Source organism: Orbicella faveolata, unplaced genomic scaffold, assembly GCF_042242905.1.
Source record: "Orbicella faveolata isolate gen_17 unplaced genomic scaffold, um_ofav_v1 contig_13, whole genome shotgun sequence".
Lineage (NCBI taxonomy): Eukaryota > Metazoa > Cnidaria > Anthozoa > Scleractinia > Merulinidae > Orbicella > Orbicella faveolata.
Window position 1 is genome coordinate 6,019,825 of NW_028301540.1, and position 20,355 is coordinate 6,040,179.

General features: G+C 39.5%; 4 protein-coding genes across 4 annotated transcripts; all 4 read left to right on the forward strand.

Moving 5' to 3' along the window:
* Positions 1-2,082: 2,082 nt before the first annotated feature.
* LOC110052094 (uncharacterized) lies at positions 2,083-7,466 on the forward strand. The gene is made up of 2 exons (XM_089284275.1): positions 2,083-2,351; positions 5,535-7,466. Exons 1-2 carry the CDS (start codon positions 2,298-2,300, stop codon positions 6,345-6,347), a joined length of 867 nt encoding a protein of 288 aa, XP_089140401.1. The 5' UTR covers positions 2,083-2,297; the 3' UTR covers positions 6,348-7,466.
* A 79-nt stretch (positions 7,467-7,545) lies between these two features.
* On the forward strand, positions 7,546-15,415 carry LOC110052151 (cytochrome P450 3A2-like). Its single transcript, XM_020758282.2, has 3 exons — positions 7,546-9,171; positions 10,572-11,287; positions 12,269-15,415. The coding sequence occupies exons 1-3, from the start codon at positions 8,649-8,651 to the stop codon at positions 12,557-12,559; spliced, it is 1,530 nt and encodes a 509-aa protein (XP_020613941.1). The 5' UTR covers positions 7,546-8,648; the 3' UTR covers positions 12,560-15,415.
* Positions 15,416-16,767: 1,352 nt separating this feature from the next.
* Positions 16,768-18,065, forward strand: LOC149114749 (uncharacterized). Its single transcript, XM_089284276.1, has one exon. It carries the CDS (start codon positions 17,421-17,423, stop codon positions 17,853-17,855), a length of 435 nt encoding a protein of 144 aa, XP_089140402.1. The 5' UTR covers positions 16,768-17,420; the 3' UTR covers positions 17,856-18,065.
* A 1,063-nt stretch (positions 18,066-19,128) lies between these two features.
* LOC149114750 (uncharacterized) lies at positions 19,129-19,753 on the forward strand. Its single transcript, XM_089283943.1, has 2 exons — positions 19,129-19,153; positions 19,275-19,753. The coding sequence occupies exons 1-2, from the start codon at positions 19,129-19,131 to the stop codon at positions 19,751-19,753; spliced, it is 504 nt and encodes a 167-aa protein (XP_089140069.1).
* Positions 19,754-20,355: the final 602 nt, after the last annotated feature.

Here is a 20,355-nt window from a genome sequence, read left to right on the forward strand (position 1 = left end):
CGAAGCTGTGGGTCCATGAACATAGCGTCTCTTATATGAATTCTGGGTTGTTTGGGACCAAGAGTACTGTCCTGATAATATAGATAGATTCGGCTGTATTTTCTTACAAGATAAGAAAATTTAATGTTGAAATAGATTTTTTTGCTACTCAAAATTCCCTATAGTATAAGTGACATAAAAACTTGTGTCAAATTACAGTAAAATGAGTTAGTTGTGTTCGCTGGCTATGCTTGTCGAAACGTGACAAAATTATATTAAGTTCACCAATTTTCACGTTAACTAAGACCATCTTGATATGCAAGCCGTTACCGTTCTCTTTCCCGTTATCGCCGAGCAAATCACTTGGTTTGTTTATTTAACAACATAAGGTTATAAACAAAATGTGTATAAGTTATGCCAATCCACTAGAATAGCCCGAAAGTGCATGTTTACAATTCCTTCTACTACTCTACTAGCACTAGATAACCGGCCTGCCTACCATAAGAACTTAAAACCAGCCAATCAAAACTCGAAGGAGATATAAATAAACGTTGGAAACGCTCGACAGCGAACTCATTTCACCTGTGGGTCATGCGACTGAGTAACGCACCGGCAACGGGCACATAGGTCATATAGCGGTGTGGCAGTCTGACTAACAAAATAATCTTGGCGGTCATACGCTTAAACTTGAAATTCTCGAAAACACCTGAAGATCTGTCTGAATTCGTAGAACTTCAATTGTTTTTTCGCGCATGAAGGCCGGAAGATCGTTTGAGTGAAGTAGTAAGACCAGAGGGAGTTTAAAAAGAGTTTTATAAACCTGCGAGCCAGCGAGCCATGCGAGCCAAAGGGCGAGCCATGCGAGCCATGCGAGCCATGCGAGTCATGCGAGTCATGCGAGCCCTAGTAAAAATGTTAAGATTTTTTATTTGTTACATTTACATTTACATGAGAACAAGAACAAGAGCAACGGAACAAGATGAATAAGATCGTAATATTAAATTCTTGCAATATTAAATTCTAAGGGAAGGGACAACCACATGCAGCAGTCAGCCAACCGACAAAGTTTTGGTAACTCTGATTCACTAAAGAACGAACCTGTTAAAATTACGCGATTCACTCACCATTCTTGACGCCAATACACGGAGTTGCCCTGAAGTACTGTTCTCTTTTTTCTTGAATGATTTTCAACGTGGATATCAATGAATGACAGGTGCCAATGGATACCATTCACTTACCCATTCGAGCAGCGGTGGGGCGGTGGAGCCGTACGTTTCTCTCAGAAAATTTCTTTACTTTAGTCCTGAACCTTAATAAATTTTTGACGCATCGTTTTTATTTTTTGCGGATCCTGGGCGATTTGAATAAACAAAATTTTCTCCAAACAACAAAAGTATGAAACAAAGAAAAAAATTCATCACACTTAGGGTAGCCATTACTATGACGCAAGACTTGGCACGATGTGCAGATGTTTAGAGCATTTTTCATATTTACCGCACCAGCAATAGTTCTTGTAACCGAAGCGAGATTAGGATTTTCTTTTGGGAATATTTCAATTGTAGGCACTTTTGTAGCTAAATTTTTATTTAAAATTAATTTCCCAGGCCCGGAAAGAGAGAGTACCCTAGGAGCGAGGTTGTACCGTTTATACTCGTCCCCAGGGTCATCTCCGCTTTCAAGATGGCGGGCGAGCGGTTTATAGCGATAGTTTAGTGATAGTCGGGCGCGAGATCTATGTTTCTTGGCGAAAAGTCGACGACCTTCCAGACCAGTTGAAGAAAAAAAAAATACTCGCATAAATGGCTCGCATGACTCGCATGACTCGCATGACTCGCATGGCTCGCTGGCTCGCAGATTTAGCAGACCCGTTTAAAAACAATTCTGAGAAACTCAGAGAAATATCACGCTCAAATGATTCTTGCGACCGTGCAAAAGAAGATCTGTGACAGTTTCTCGAGAAAAACCTTTAAACAGAGTTAAGGGAAGCATATACTCAGCAAATAAAGCTATATAATGAAGCTGACATGCAATTTCAAAATTATTTTCATTAAGCCGTGACGATCGACCCGCCTGTTGACTTTGTACTTCCGCTTTTCTCCGAATGCGATTTGCCTGAGTACATGTTAATTTCCAGAGAGCTCTTCTTGAACTTTGCTGCTAATTTATTTCAGCTTGACGTCAGAAAAATGTCGTAGCAAGCATTCAGACAAAAAGATAGAATGCTGAACAACATTTTAATCGATGTAATGCCGAAGAGAGAGGATCCAAATGTTTCCGTCCGTAGGAGGTGAATTCGTTATGCTATTGTGGGTTTCGACATGAGCGAAAATCTTGAAGGAGCACAGCTTATTCAAAACAATGCGCAGCCACAGGTAAGCGAATTCGTAAATGTCGGATGATTACGTTTTGAGAAGCCTAAAATTCTTATAGATTTCAAGCAAAATATCTCATTTAACTCATTAAAGTGATTTCGAGAGTTATTTTGGCTTTGTAGTTGAGGATTTTTTCGAGCCCGGGCACCTTATAATATCTCGATATTTGTGCTCTGACTCCCAGTGTAAACCCTCATAGTATAAATTTCCACAAAAATTACAATTGAGTATTCGATATTTGTTGAGAAATGCCAAATGATTGGTGATTGTTATTAATGTTTTGCTTCTGTACAGGACGAATTCTCCCAGCTTCTTGAATGAAATAACGCTCTCAGACCATAGCAATTTTTTGTGCACGATGAGAGTTGACCTCTTGGATCACAGCACAAATATATTCTAAGTGTCGAAAACATCGAGAACTTACAAGTATGTCCAGTCTCGAATTGAAATATTCATTAGGTACAAAGCTAAAATAATACTTGACATCGCTTGACATTTCTAGACAAAGATCCAAGAGGAATTAAATGAGATATTTCGTGGAAATTCTGTAAGGATATTGGACTGCCGGGTATCTAGTTTCAGTTTGACCACTCTTCCCTGCTGCCGGTTATCAAGACCGGCAACGAATCAATAAAGTTTTAGTAATTGTCATAAGGGGCAAAAACATGATGTTAACGCACTCATTCCTTAATGTGTCATTCAAAAGAGATTTAGTCAGGCAAACACGTGCAAAAATGAAGGAAAGATTTCTCGCTCGACGTTTTGGTGTCGCCAATACTGAGGGCCTGTTACGGGGGGGGGGGGGGGGAGGGTTAGTCATCCCTTATCCTTAAAATTCCGGGTGCAGTTATGCCTTATCCCTAATATTAGACTGTTATCCCCAAAATTACTTATGTTTGGAATTTGACAATAGGTGGCAATTTTAGGGACCTGTCATTTATTAGGGGGGAGGGGAGGGGGGGCAGGGCTGGTGCAAGTGGGGGAGGGTCATTAAATGTTATGTAGCCAAAAAGGGGAAGGTCGCCAAAAATTTAAGCTGTGCTTTGGGGAGGGCCATACCATTTTTTGTAAACATTGCTGTTCACTTAAAGTAAAAATAAACAAACAAATAAAATATATTACTAAAGAAAATAAGTCCCTTGCACAGTAAGCATTTTAAACTTTAATAATGATCAACCTGAACAACCCAACAACCTATATGTATGTCAGCTGTTGCATAGAAAAAGGTCTTTACATATCAAACAAAACATTTTTGTATCTAAACGTTCTTGAAGATTTTCTGTCAGAACCAACTAATCAACACTTATTAACTGTTGCAACAGTATAAATTAATCCAGCTCAATGGGGCATCACAATATTTAAGGTTTGGTCACCACATTCCTCATTCTCTGTCAAGCTGTCAGTATCTTCCCCAGAGAGACTTTCATCTGTATGCGGTTCTTCCTCACTTTCTTCCATAAAACCTTCTAGATAGTCTTGTGCTTTTGCAATGGCTCTTTCTGTCAAGTGACCATACTTTGCCTTTTTTGTCAGCGGCCGTACCTGACTTGTCTAACTGAAAGGTTTACAAGAGACTCTACATTTACATTGTCAATACTGAATTTAAGTCTGCTGACAAAAGCTGATGAAGCAGTTTAAAATTTTTACTTTCTCTCTGATGTTTCCTTTTTCGCTCTTCCTTTTGTTCTGTTTCTGTGACAGTAACACACCGTGAAACATGTCTGTGCATTGTCAAGTTTCTCATCAAGATATTTCAATTCACTGTTTACTCTTTGTTTAACTTCATCAAGCCTTGTAATAACATCTTAATCAAACGATTTAGAGGACTCTTCTCGTATCAAATTACCAGTCTTTGAGTGAAACAGGGTGTTGAGGTGAGCTTTAATGCGTCTATTCATATCTGATATGTTCTCTAGTAACTCACTGAACTTTATAATGTTCGCCCTCAGTATTAAGTGAGCAACACGCTTACTGTTATGAACTGCACAAGGTAAATGTTGATCTCATTAACAATCCCTGTCATATCTTTTAACGTGGGGAGGGTCATAAGTTTTTTGGTTAATACTGAAGGGGGAGGGTTACAGTTTTTTCTGCGGGAAATTTGGGGAGGGCATAAAAAAACTTCACCTGGGAAAAAAAATTGCACCAGCCCTCTCCCCCCGTCTAATAAATGACAGGTCCCTTAGAGTGTAAAGGGACTTGCTTCTTAATAGATAACCTAATTAACAAATGGTAAACGCCATAGCGTGTACTATTGAGTTATGGATGCACGCGGGAGGTTGCTAAGCACGAAAGAAGCGTAAGAGACGCACTCGGCTATCGCCTCGTGCGACTCTAGCTTCTTGAGTGCTTAGCAAACCTCCCAAGTGCATCCATAACTCAATAGTGCACGCTATGGCGTTTACCACTTGTTTCATAACATAACGTTGAGACATTGGAACAACAGAAGTCCTTTTATTGAGCTACATAAAAAAAAAAAATGTTCGTGTAGTGTTACATGACAAGAAAAAACAAGTGCGCGAAAATTCATTTATGACAACCGACTGCACACCAGTAACTCGATAAAGTTTCATCTTCAGACAACTGTGAAGACAGTTTCGCATTTCTGGCAGAAGAACGTCGGCCATTACTTTGGAAACAATGTCTGTCAAAAGATTTGCTTTGTAAACATAAGCACACACGTCAGCAGCGTACACCCATGGGCAAATAGTAGACGCTAAATTAACCATTCAGAGCGCGCGCTTTGCTTTAGTTATGTTATAATACTGCATAATTATACGAAAACTCTACAGTTTTATATGACCTTACCTTAAAATATTCTCCTGACTCTGGTCAGCAGCTGACCGAATAGAAGAACCTGGAAGCAAATCTTGGTTGAATTTGTACTGTTCGTTACCGGTCGCCGGTGATGCAAATCCTCAGCTACAGTGACCAAACGCGTGACAATTGAGAAATCAAAACTATTTTTTTGTTATCCCTAAAACTCAGTTAGCCCTTATCCCTATAATTATTTAGTCAGTTATCCCTTATCCCTAAAATTATTTTGCCAGATATCCCTTATCCCTAAAACCCCTAACAGGGCCTCAATACTAAGAGTAAATAGAGTATGACAAAACGAATATATAGATGATATAAGCAGGCTAGAGCTGGACATTTTTATAAGGAATTTTTTTTCTTTCCCAGTTTCGCAGAGTATTGGTCAACCTGGTAAGGTCTGGTTTTCCATCACTTTGTATCATTTTCCAGCTATTTAGGCTAGTGTCATTGGTGATGTTCTCAATATTCGTGGTAGACTGTACCTTGTACCATGATTCAACGAGTGTGGATTGTACCAACTTCACAGTTTACAATAGTCTACCGTGCGATCCGTACTGCTGGAAGACTGTATGGCTGTCCTGCTCAATTTCAACGTCGATCGTCGGGATTTGTTTACTCAACAGGACACTGCTACCCGAGCTAAGACCCGTGGGGAACAAAGCAATATTGAAGTGTCTGATCAGAAAGCCCTACTTCTGGTCCTTAAACACCATCATAGTTCTTGTGGTCCTCTACGATGTTTTAATCATGGCCCAAAACGAAAATGCTAAGATATATGTCGAGTGCCTTGTGATCCTTTCCAAACTGTGCACTGTATATCTGTTATACCAGTTGAATTTCACCTTCCCTCCCTGCAGGCAAAAGGATTTTCGACCTGTTTCCAGAGGTGCTTATTGCATTACGCTGTCCATTTTCGTCTTGGACAATCTTTGCAAGTTCTTAGTGTTGTCAGCTCAAGTTGCTTTTAAGTTTTATACAGTCAACCACAACAAGCCTAAACCACTGACAATCATCGACCTCATGTTGATGGTAATAAACGCTTCACTGTATCACAGTTTTCTTCAGTTCTTTTGGCACAAACTTTTCCGTGCTGATAAGGATATTTTGAAAGTGGTCAAGGAGAATTTCGTAGATACTACGGGGATAAGAGAGCACATAAAGGATGGAAACCCAGTATGAAGCTTACACGACGTGCTTGATGCCAGTCTCCTATTTGGATAACACGTCTGTGCTGAAACCAATGCGCAACTAATGCAAGGAGTGCTCACATTTGTGAACATCTCTTTCCTACATTAGTCTTGTTAGGTTCCCTATATCAGCCTTCCAACCAGCTTCAAACTTTTGGTGATTTATTAAAAACTTGATGTAATGCACATATATGGGGTCTGTTATATAAAACGTTTATAAACAAGTTCAGAAAGTTTCTACAGTTTCAAGAAAATTTTAGAAAAACATTTCAGTAATTTGTATCTTGTGTTATCATTACACGGTCGAACCCCTATTAAGCGGCCACATTCAGGGAAATGGGAAATGGGCGCGGTTCGTTTGGTTGTGAATTGAATATGTTTCACCATCGGCCGGGTTAAAATGTAATCACGTCAAGACAATCATAATAAACATGTGTTTGAAGGTTTTATCGGTCGTCAAATTTTATTTTGGACTGTTATCTTTCATCGTCTTTACTTAACTGAAACAAAGCCAATCTAGGTGTATTAAATTTTGTGTGGCCGCTTAATAGGGGTAAAGACATCGGGACGACCAAAAGGTTGGCCGTTTAATAGAGATGGCCGTTTAATAGGGGTTTTATTTGCAGTATTTTACTAACAATAATTTCGGGACTTTGATATCTGGCCACCTAATAAGGGGTGACCGCTTAATAGGTGGCCGCTTAATAGAGGTTCGACTGTATAACATTTATTTTGAGATTTCGCTTTACTACGTTCTTAGGTTATCGCTGCATGTTTTATAATGCCATTACTTGTGCGTGGTTCACGTATACTGTTAAGAAATAAGTAGGCGATGTATTTGTCCATTTTTTTGCAAGCATTTACCACAAATCGTTATCTCAGCCTTGCTAGATTGACAATATACACTAACAACTATAATTTGATGTATGAAACCATACGTGTTGTTTCAATAGACAGACGAAGAACATTTTAACACAGGCAAACTTCACTAAACAAGAATATTTCATATTTCAAATAAATATAAGAGTTCTTACATATTTTACATATGACGAGATTCGAACGAGATACAAGAGGAAATGAAGCCAATTGTGAATAAATAGTTTTTCAATAAGAGGACACAGTTGATTTGTTTGGAGTCCAAGTTTAAGCAAGGTTGGAGCAAACAACTAATTCTGAGTCAGAGAACGCACATTTTCAGTATCGAATGACGCCGAGATTTTATAGTACACCCAAGCTCAAAAACTTCCTCCACTACAAAGCCAAAGTGATGTTTAAACTTGCTTGAAATTTCAAAACAAAAATCGACTATTTCTCAGAAGAATTGACTGAGATATTACGTGGAAATTGGTGAGAATTTCTGTAGACTGCCGTGTATCTGCAACTGCATCGGGATTTTTAAAGACACTTCTCGGCTGTCGCGTATCTATGGACAACATTGGCCTTTTTGCAGTTGTCATCATCTAGTCATTATGCATGCATGAATGACCTCCTGACGTCCACATATATATTCTAAAGTTACTGTTATAGTTGAGAAAAATAATGTGAAGGATTTTTTTAGCGTCTCTTTGCCTATGAAACTGCTTTTTTTTCTTGTTATATGCTAATGTTATATTGTTATATTGTTATATGCTAATGTCTTCACTTAATAGTCTGTATTACTTTCATTTTTGTGGTTTTATGTTGTTTGTTTTTTTGAAACAACTGTCATCGCGAGCACTACACCTTTGATCGTCCTGTTTTGGCTGGTGCCAATCAAATTTAAGGAGAGCTGTCACGGAATGAACTGATTGGATTAGAGGGAAATGACAGGATGTTTTTAATTACTGTTTATACTCATTCATAGCTTATATGTAATAACGTCTTGTTGGAGCAAACTAGTCCGTGCACTCGATTCTAAACCTTCGAATTCCTCTTTCATGGTGATAACTATTCTTTTTGTTTTCAAAACCAAAATTCAAAACCAATTTGTCGAGTCATAAAGAGGCCGCAGAAGAAAGGCAAATAACTCTATCCTTCATCATTTTAGAACAACAAGCTTGTCTTAGCAGCTATTTTAAGGGTTGCATCAGAGACTTATGATTGGCAGTCCTGTAAGACCGTTGTCAAGTACAATTTCATTTCGTTCTCTGGAACAAAAGGTTTGTAATGTTATGTTATATTATGTTTACTTAGGGCCTTAGCGTTTTCTTTCAGTAAAAAGTATTTATATATCCGCTGGGCTAATAACACAACAGATCCATCATATTGCTGACAGACGTGAACTTTGTTGGTTTTTGAAGGCAAACGAACAGAAATGCTGGATGTGGTTAACGTTACAGGGTTACCGAACTGTTATTTTGGCTGGATAAGTCTGTTATTTCTCCTAGCAGCGCTTATTTACTGGTTCGGTATCTCGGGTTATGCCGTGACCAATCATGTACCTCTCCCGGGACCCAAACCTTGGCCTTATCTTGGAAACCTCTTGGATGCCTTCAAATATGGCGGTCTACACAAAGCGTTCCTGGAATACGGCAAGAGATATGGAAAAGTTTTCAAAATGTACATGGGGAGAGATGCTATTATTGCTGTTGCAGATCCGGAAATGCTGAAACACATACTTGTCACGGACTTTCATAAATTCAGAAACAGGCCAGAGTTTTTAGCTGGGAGAGCTCCTTTAAGCAAAGGTTTGTTTGGCGCTCGAGACGATGATTGGAAGCGCGTACGGTCCATTTTGACCCCAACCTTCAGCTCGTTTAAATTAAAGGAGCTCGTACCTATCATGGAAGAAGCCGCTGATATATTGCTGTCGAAGTTTGAAAACTTTGCAAAGGAAGGTAGGAGAAATAAATTCCAAGATAGGTTGGATAGATTACAAGCTTGTAAACATTCCAAGTTGTCCGTTGTCACGAGAGACGAACAATATAAATGTCAGTTAGGGACCAGCTAAAGTGTCCGCAATTCCGTAATAGCTTGAGTCAGGTTTCCATGAATTTCTTTGTAGTTTCAGTCGGGGATGTAGCTTCGTTCCTTAAAGAGTGGGGTGTTCGCAAGACGAGAGTTGATTTTAATGCGTGACTTAGGTTAATTAACATTGCGTCATAACAGCGCCGGGCGCAGGTAACAGTAAACACAGGTTAAGCAACGTATCAGAACATTTTGCCTTCACTACACTACAGAATTCACTCAAAGGTTATGAGACATGGGTGCGTTGGTCAGCCAGGCCCAAGATATGTTTTAATTGACATAATAATGATACAACAAAGTGGATGGAAGATAGGTCAAATAACATCCTACATACGCTAAGGTCGGACATGTAAACCCCCAAAACATCTTATTAGAAAAAAGGGACCGTGTATCCCCCACCAAACACAAAACTCAGAATGAAAGATAAATCGGATGACGCTATTTACATAACACTAGAACAGAAAAATAAACCTCATCCGATAGTGCTAGTGTTATTTTAGGTAACTATTTATACCTTTAGCTTTAAGAAAATGTAAAAAGGACTGCAAAATACTTAAAATTATTCTGGTACCAGATTTTTGTCCTCTAAAACCTGAAATTGCTTGTTCTTCTATCGGATTTCGTCTTATTTTATGTTATCATATGACTGTGTCTCACAAGGACGGGGAACTACCGAATTCATGAATTTGATTGGCTGAAATTGATATTGAAAGCGGTCTAGATTTTCCCATCTAGACCGGCATCTAGACCGGTAATTTTATGCGGCGAAAAAGTTGCAAACTAAAATGCAAAATCATTGACTATTTTCTTCTAACAATATTTAATTATGAAAGTGCTAAAAAGCCTGATGAGAAAAAAAGTAAAGAGGACGAGCAAACTTTGGCAGAATTAAGCTCAGCTCATTGCTGTTCGCAAGCGAAACGTCAGTTAGTACAAGCCAATGGCATTAAACGAATTAAATTGTTCTTGTTTGCCATATAATAAACATCTCATTAACCGAGTTTAGTCGGTCTGTATGGGAGAATCTTGACCTCGGTCGTGTGTACAGACCGAACGCAGTGAGGTCTGTACTCACGACCTCGGTCAAGATTCTCCCATACAGACCTACAGCTTGATTGATAAGAGCTGATTAATGCCGATAATGACAAATTTCATTTTTTGTTCAAAGTCTGGCGTGATTGTTACCATCTTGCCGGGGACTATAGAATAATTTTCTCAATCATGTAATAAGTAAATTAATTAACGTGATGTTTTTTTCTATATGTTTCAGAGAAAAGTGTCGACGTCAGCACACCCTTTGGTCAGTTCACTCTTGATATAATCCTATCGGCTGGTTTTGGTCTTAAAGCAGATGTCCAAACCAACCCGGCGGATCCAGACCTTGTGAAAAAGGCATTGAGCGTGTTCATAGTACCCGTGTACATCCGAGCTCTGACCATGTTTCCTTTCTATCGCCACCTGAAAAAGATCTTCGACTTAAATCCAATTCAGCATGTTCCGTACTTCGCGAAACTGGCTAGAGGTATTCTAGAACTCAGACGCAGTGGCTCGGTGGGACGGAGAGATCTTGTTCAGCTCATGTTAGAGGCCACAGAAGAGAGCAACAACGAAGTCAAAACACTGACAGATGAAGAAATTATAGCTCAGTGCATCACCTTCTTGGTGGCGGGCAGTGAAACAACCGGGTCTACACTGGCTCTTATTGCATACCATCTCGCTTATTACCCTGAGATACAAGAGAGACTTCTGCGTGAAATTGACGACGCTACAAAGTCGCGCGGTGATGTTTCAATCTACGAGTTTGTTCAGAGCCTTGAGTACCTTGACCGAGTTGTCTCCGAGGTTCTCCGTTTGTGCACGGTTGGTTATGTTAATGTCCGTGATTGCATGGAGACCTGTGTAATCAACGGCGTGGAATTCCCTGCTGGAGCCTGTGTTTATATTCTGTCGTATTGTGTCCATCGTGATCCTGATTACTGGCCAGAGGTAGGTTGTTGTTTCATTATTATTATTTTATTATATGGACACGAGTGTTTTACTCGTAAAATTTAGACAAAACTACACCCGGGACTAGAGTGGCGTATTTTCGATATCCTTACTACTGAAGATATCGATGAGTTCTTTGATCTCATGTTTGACTCAAGTACTTACCCTTAAATTGTACTTAAATGTATTGGTGTATGATCGAAATATCTTCGGATCTTTCTCAGAGGTCTTCGGTGATCTTGGGAAATCTTCAGTAACCTTCGGAAATTTTCGGAAAATGTTCGCAAACGTTCTTGTAGCCTTTGTACAACTCTTGGAGAATCTTCGAAAATCTTCGGAAGGTGGTCGAAAATCTTCGGAAAATCGTCAAACACGTCGTTATTACAGGTCGTAATTAGTATGTTTATATAATAAACAAAATAATGAATGATTGCTTGTAGATTTCTCTTCTTGTGTTATCGTGAGATATCGAGCTGAACACTTGAAGAGAAATTCCATATCTACGCGCGCCCATGTATTGTTCTCTTTGTGCCAAACAGCTATATCTTAATCCATCAAGTCAACCTCTTCCCAATGGCTGGTTTCCAGTCCTTCGAAAGCGGTTGCCACAGATCAGAACATGCAGGGTGTCGTGGAAAAATAATCCATGGATCGGACTCTAGATCAAGTGGTCTGAGTTTGATCTCCGGCCGGAGTCTCCGGCTGTGTTTTCGAATAAGACACTTTGCTTCTACCACACCAGAGATATGACGGACAAATCAGCAGTATCAATCAGGAAGTGCTGATTACTTGCGTTGGAATAACACCGACAGCATGACAGGAAACAGTACCTGGCTATCACTAGGTGCCACATAAACTTGGAACAATACCACACACACTCCACAGAGGAAAAAAAGCTTGGAAATGTTCTCTTTTGCTTAAGGCACAAAAATTAAATCAAGAGCCAAACCATGCTAATTAGAGAGTGCTTTTCTTTTGCAGCCTGAGAAATTCGATCCAGATCGCTTCCTTCCTGAAGTAGCCGAAAAGCGGCCAACCTTCTCTTACTTACCTTTTGGCCTGGGTCCTAAACAGTGCATTGGCATAAGAATGGCTCAACTTGAAATGAAGTTGGCGCTGGTTAAAATTCTGCGGAAAATGAAATTTGAGAGGGGATTGGGTACTACCGAAACCATCAAGTTGCACGCTTCCACCATTTTAGTGCCACGTGAGCCTATTTGTGTCAGGGTTGTGGCAAGATCTTCTCAAACCATGGCTACAGCATCAAAATGAGCCTGCAGAGTTCACTGTTCTGATTAATTGAAATTTGACTACATATACACTGTACTCACAGGGCGCTTTCCATTTCACCAAAATACACGGTTTGAATTTCCGTCAAGGCGAATAAAAGAGCATTTTGCGGAATTTCCCTAAAAGAGGACAACCTTGCGAGCTGTGGACACATTTTCGAAAATTTTTACCCGGGATTTCAATTCTATTTGACTTATTACTCGGAATTTGCAGTTGAATGGTTCGTATTTAAGAATTTTCCGGGAATTCTTTCAGGAAATTTCCGTACCAATTGCCCCTGTTTCAAAGGTTTCGGAATTTTTGGTTGAATGAAAAGCGCCACTAGAAAGCTTAGCCTATTATAACTCTTATACTCGTTCAAATTAAGTCAGTTAAAGATAAATAACAAAGAGCGCTAGCTAGAGTTATGATATCATGGGTGACAAATTACACCTTAATTTTTGCGCGAAATTTACAACCAACGAGTCAACAACCCATAATTTTAGGTGTAATTTGTCACCCATGTTATTAAAATGTAATCAAATTGTGTACTCGTGAACTACGAAATAATTTCACTTGCGCTTTATCCAAATTCTAATAATTTCCCTCGCCTTAAAATGCGCGTGAAATTATTTCCTAATTTCACTCGTCACCATTTGATTACCCATACGAATCGTCTTGAGTCATATAAAAGAGAGTGCCGCTTGAAAGTACGACTCATTAGTTTTTATTTGAATTGTGTCACTTCAGAGTTTTTCCACAGACTGGAAAGATAAGATCATCTTTAGTTCGTATAGTGTGATCGTCCGGGCGAGTGTAGTTCTGAAAAGAACTGTTGTTGGTGACTGACGTTTCGACAACCTGAGCGGAAGTCATCTTCAGAGTCAAGTCAATAGTGTTTGTCAGTCGATGATCTTATAAGTCTGGTCCGTTGAACGTGATTGGTCAGTATAGCCATGATGGTATTGGCTGAAAGACTCGTGTAAAGTTTGTCATCAGTCATTGGTGGGTTTCGATCCGTCTATTGTTAGTCAAGTAGGTCGGTTTTGGTCCGTGTATTGTTAAGTCGGTCTGTTAGAAGTCCGTTTGTCGGTTTCGTTTCTGTCGTGGATAAGTCGTTTGTAAGGCGCCGGTAGTTGTTGACATCTGTTAAGAGGCGTTTGTTCTAGGTTAGTGTACCAGCTTTCCAGAGTCAGTCGTTGAAAATAGTTTGTACTGTAGGTTAAGCACTGAGCAGAGTCCCAGTCAATGTTGTGGTTTGTCAGTTGATGATGTACAGCAATGTGATTGTTGGCATCACCATTTCTCGTGGCTCGTTTGTGTTCAGTCAGTCTCGTGTTAAGGTTTCTGCCAGTCTCACCAATGTAGGAAGCCTGGCAGTCGGAGCATTTGATCTTGTAAACTGCTCCCTGTCTGTCGTTAGGTTCGTCTCTGTCTTTCACGTTGGTCAGTAAGAGTCGTAACGTAGTTGTAGGTTTGTGGGCTACGCGAATGTTGTAGGGCTGTAGGATCCGCGAGATGGTCTCAGAAGTGCCCTTAATGTAAGGTATAGTCACTGTAGTAACAGGCGTAGGGTTCCTGTTCGTAGCGTCAGCTTCAGTAGGTTGGTAAATGTTTCGTCTAATAAAGTCAGCGTTGTAGTTGTTTTTGTGAAAAACACGTTCAAGGTATCTGTTTTCGTCACGTAAGCTGTCCGGTGTGTCACAAACTAGTTGCGCTCGTCTCGTCAAAGTCTTTATAGTCGTGGCTTTGTGTGAAGTCGGGTTGTAGGATGATTCGTCAAGTAATCTGTCGGTATGCGTCGGTTTTCTGTAGACTGTCGTTCGTAGTTCGTTGTTGTCGCGGCTTACCAAACAGTCTAGAAAAGGAAGTTTTCCATTTTCTTCGATCTCTTTAGTAAACTGGATGTCGGCGTTCTGTTCGTTTAGGTGGTTGTGAAAATCGTCAATTTCGTCTTTGTGAACGGCGGTAAAGGTGTCGTCAACGTAGCGTAACCAAAGCGGTATCGTTTGTCGGCAAGTTGCAAGGGCGCGTTCCTCCACGTGTTGCATCACAATTTCTGCGACAACAACAGAAACAGGTGACCCCGTTGCTGTTCCATGCAACTGTTTGTAGTGTTTTTTTTGTACTGTAGGTTAAACACTGAGCAGAGTCCCAGTCAATGTTGTGGTTTGTCAGTTGATGATGTACAGCAATGTGATTGTTGGCATCACCATTTCGACAAACCATTTCACCATTTCGACAAACGGACTTCTAACAGACCGACTTAACAATACACGGACCAAAACCGACCTACTTGACTAACAATAGACGGATCGAAACCCACCAATGACTGATGACAAACTTTACACGAGTCTTTCAGCCAATACCATCATGGCTATACTGACCAATCACGTTCAACGGACCAGACTTATAAGATCATCGACTGACAAACACTATTCACTTGACTCTGAAGATGACTTCCGCTCAGGTTGTCGAAACGTCAGTCACCAACAACAGTTCTTTTCAGAACTACACTCACCCGGACGATCACACTATACGAACTACTGATACTCCTGGGTTCAAACCATTTACTGTGATAAGATCATCTTGTACGACATAATACACTTCTACATTTATCATATATTCTCTTTGGAAAATGATTTTTAAAGATTAGCAGTCTCTTGATCATTTTACCTTACAAATATCTTATCGTGTGTTTACATTTATTTCATATAGTTTTTCAGATTTTTAGTAATTTTTACCTGTGAAAATCTTAATTCTAGTATATTTATTATCCTGTAAGAGGGCCACTAGTTTATTAGTACATGTATACATTATTTTGTGTTACCCTCGTTAAATAAAGACTTTACTTACTTAGTTACATGCAGTACTCATCGACATAGCGTAAAAGGTGGCTCAACCAGGAGTCCATGTGCATTACACGGAGCCTCCAACTCCTTTACTAACCCTTTGAGCCAACCCTTTGCCGTTTCTTTGTATTTTTAGAAACAGCTCTTGTGGAAATTTTTACACGGCCACTTTTCAATACCCAATGACAGCCGAGCTGAGACCATTCTTTGTTACAACAAAGACGGAGATCCCACTTTTGCACTCTATTTTGCATTTTCTTTCTGCAGAAACAGGATCTTTCGTGGGAAACCAAGAGACCTTTGTGCCAATTACAGTTCTAAGAAAAGAATGATACGGGAAAGGGTTGACAGTACGTTATAGTGCGGATGGAGGCTCCGCGTGATGAGCTCCTGGGTTCAACCTTCAACCGAATCGATCCCTCCCATGGTTTACTTCCAAACAGGCTAGTGTTTTATATAGTATACTAATATACTAATACTAGTATACTAATATACTAGACAGTATATTAGGTTAGACAGTATCATCTAATGAAATTCACCCATTTAACACCCTGCGAACAATACTTACACATTCCGTTTTGATGAAAGAGCTATACTTGAGTGGAACTCACTTCCTGCTGAAATGACAGAACAACCAAGTGTTGAGGCGTTTAGGGCCAGTCTCATCTCTTTTTTATCTCATTACGGATTTACTTACATTTATTTCCATTTTATTCTTTGACTTCTGCAGTGATGGGTTCAGATCCCTTTGCAGATTAAAAAATCTGGATGCATAGATCAAAATATACAATATAATAACTGGATGATGAATTAATGAGTCAACTGTTAAATGAATGACCAGAAATCTTACCTTCGTCATATTCTAAATCAAAGCATGATAACAGAGTTAGGAAAACGAGAACTTCTGCCTCACCCTTAACTGATCAGCTTGAGAATTGTCTTTATAATAAAAACTAGTCACTTTTCTTGCTAGCATTGACCCACAGTTTAAAATTGAGATCCAAATAAATATACAGAAAGGTACCTAATTCACAATGATAGCACTAGTAACATTGCTAGGAATGAAAAACACCGGACATTTCCTAGAAACTGCAATAATGCAATATCATGGTTTTGTGTGTCACGAATATTGTACTCTTTGTTTTCCGACCTTTGCACATGTGACGTGTTTCTCTCCTACACCATGATACCAGGATTCTAAAAAGTTCTGAACTTATCAAACAGATATTCCGGCTGAATAAAGGTTGGAATCTTTTACATGTTATAGTTTCATGTAAGTGTTTCTTCTTAGAAAAGGACTGAATAACTGTTATCTCCACGTTAAGATGGACAAGAAACTTAACTTAATATGCTTACAACAAGTTCAGTCTTATTTAGGTTTACTCCAACTTTTTTCCTTTCATTTTCCATGAAAATACTTTGGGTTTGGCTATCGTTTTTTGTTTTGTTTAGTTTAGTTTGAGTGTCAGTTCGAGAAATACAAAGTAGCGTCCAGTGGTGGAACCAGCTGTTGTGCAAAGAATAGAACGCAGCGTGAAAAGTTCATGCCAAGAGAGGTTTGGAACCTGTCATAAGAGCTAGTAGGAGGATAATTTGAATGATAATAGAAAAAATTGTAGTCGTAATTAAGGTTTAAGGACCTGACCTGACCATGGGTATGACTTGAAAAGTCAAAACCTTTAAAGAGTATTTTCATTGATGAAAACCAAAAGAAGGGTCTTAGTGAGTTAAAACATTACTATATCTGTGCACTGGATGGAGCTATAAGAAGAGTGTTAAAGTGGGTTTCGCATGCGCAAGATTGCGATGTCGAAAAAAAAAAGCCTGGTAGATGTTTTAAACTTTTTCACGTTGTCTTGGAAGAATCGAAAAAAATAACTAATAATAACAAATTACTCTCCCTTTCAACATATTCCTAGTCCACGATTCCTAGTCCACGCTTTCCTCGAGAACATGCTAAGGAAGCAGCATCTCCTCTTCTTCGGCACGGATGGTCCGACTGGGTGAAGGCTATGGTACCTCAGGCTGACCAACAGCCCCAGTTTTCTACTCCGAGGCCGAATGGATGGAGGCAGGAATCTAGGGAGATTTTGGCAACTGCTCCCGGTCTGTACTATGATGTGGGATGTGGGTATGGTATTTACGAATGGCAGGCAAGAAAAGTCGAGAAATGGAACGAGACGAAGATCGCGGTGCACATTGGAAGTACCTCCACTGTACATCCTGAATCATCGTTGAGAGATAGAGTTAATGGATATTGCACTAATGGATCTCACAAAGCAGATCTTTTAAACGACGCCTTGACCAAGGGATACGAGTTGTGGTTTCGTGTTAAAAGTGCCCCGGATAGGCAGACTGCTGAAGACCTAGAGAACGAGCTTCTAGATCGCTATGATTACGCATGGAATGTGAGACGTAATGGTGAATTAAAGCATATATTGCGCTGATGTGATATGAAGTGTAACGGCACAGTAACACACTAAAATTCGCTCAGTGAACCGTTTTACGAGACTCGTTGGTCTTCATGACGAGTTTAAATGAAGGTGTAATTAGTATCAGTGAAACTCTTGCCTCGTAAGTAGAGTAAGTAGCTGTATAAGTATTGAAACCAGTGTGTGTAACAATGCATTAAAAAAAAAAAATTAGTGAAACCCCAACTCAACTGTATTAGATATTTATCGCAAGTTAAGCTAGACCTGTTTCTTTTGTATCGAACTTCAATTTTAAGTTTGTGGTTCTAGTCAACTATTACTTCAATATTATACCTATTCAAAGAAAGCAATGGGAATAGTCTTCGCTACCATCTCGGAAAAATTAATTAGGAGAAAAATTAATCTGCGGCAAAAGTCTGTACTGATAAGTACAACATACTGAACACCTGACGCTTTTTCCTAGAATTGATCGAAAAACTCTCACCATTTCCAAGGAACTATAAATCATGCATACATTAATCTGGTACACAGAACTGATTTAATTATGGTTTTTCCCTTTAGGTGGGGTTCTTTTTCTTGGAATTAAGAAGTAACAGTAGGGAGCCTGTACATACACAGAGGCGAGAAATATGAAAAATAATTTAACAATTTGGAATATAATACGGGTGTTACTCGATCTACGCATTTATTCTGAGAATCCCTACCTAAGCTTGAACTGAGGATCTTAATGAACGAGACGTCTATAATACTCATTAGTGTTATTTTGTGTAACATTCATGATGGGTTCAAGAAGAGTCTCCATTGGAAGCAAAATAAATAAACAGCTGCTGACGTTCATGGAAAGCAAAGACAAACACGTCTTTCCAAGAAACGCGCAACAGGGGGATATTTTTTATGAACGTAGAATTTGACTCATTACCATTCAGAAAAAAGGTAAATTTTAACTATAGTTTTCATCTCGTGTGGGAATTAGACGTATCGGATTCGTGAGTGTGTTATTCTTTTTAGTTAATAATAAGCGTTGCTTTCAAGATTTCGAAATTTTGACCACTGACTTCAGTTGCACTCAAAGGAAATTTCAGGCTTAAAGTTAAAAAAAAAAATCTTGGCTAAACCCAATTTCAAATTTCTTGTCATAACATGACGGACAGAGGAGGATTATCGAATGTAAACAAATTCTAAACCTCCATCTCTTTCAAGTTGTCAGAAATCCGAAAGATGAAGTACAAGAGATTTTGATTGGTTAGTTCAGTGTGTAAGCCACTTATTTGTCAGTCACATGATAAAAATGATGATGTCTTATTGGGTAAAAGGTTGGACCGTTTGAGTGTGACATCAGATAAAATCCCGATAGTAAGGCAAGATCTATTTCAACCTCATACCGTTTAAGAGGTAAACAAATGAAGCTTGAACCTTCGAGTCGCTGAATAATAGCCTTACCTTGGCGAGAAAACAGTCATCTTCCAGCAGCAGAATGGTCAGTTTGGAGGAGGGCCATGGTACCACCAGAAAGCGTAGTTTGTAATCTTGAACCACGAGGACCAAATCAAGTTGGTTTCATTTGCTCAAGCATAAGAAACGCTTTCCCTGATCAAGCAGAGCACTGTGGAATTTATGAATGGGAAGCTAGAGATACATTGCACCGTCAACCCAATCATGTCGTTTATGTTGGAAGCACGTGCAGTTGTAAGCCAGGGTCATTAAGGGGCAGAATTCTTGAATACTGCACAAACGGATCCCATAAAGATGATCTCATTAACGACGCCTTGCGCAGAGGGTATGAGCTCTGGGTTCGAGTAAAGAGTGCTCGAGATAGGGAGATGGCTGAAGACCTAGAGAACGATCTCCTGGATCACTACAATTACGCCTGGAATGTGAGATGCAATGGCGTATTAAGACGTATACTGCCGTGACGTGGCATGAAGTGCAACTGAAGAAACATATTAACTAAGATTCACTGACTGAACTCGGTGGGTCTTCGTGACAAATTTAAGAACTGACTGAGGCGCAATTGGCATCAGTGAAACACCACCAACTTAACTGAATACAAATTTGTCCAAGCTAGTCTAATGCTGCTTCAGTTTGCATCGGACTTCAAGGTTATGTTTTAGTGAATTTCAGTTGTATTACTTATTATTTCAGTAGTTCGTATTAATTCCTTTAATAGTACACCAATTCACAGAAAGTGAAGCATGCTGAATCGCATGCTAAATCAGAGTTTTTTTTCCTTATTAACAGCAGCACAGGAGTGCCCAAACAAAAAAAGGCCTAACTTTTACACAGCGAGATACTGGAAAGGTGTAATGTTATTCGTGAAATAAAAGATGTAGTGAAACGCTGACAAGGCATCACTATACTCTTTTCCCCAACTGGGAATTTGGTCTTGCTGACAAGGATATCTTACGTTAACTATGTCTGACATCTTGACATTAATATTCATTTGCGCTTCAATTAGCATCGATTGAAGAGGAATACGCATGAACGCCCATTCTTTACTAATGCGTGACTATTCGCA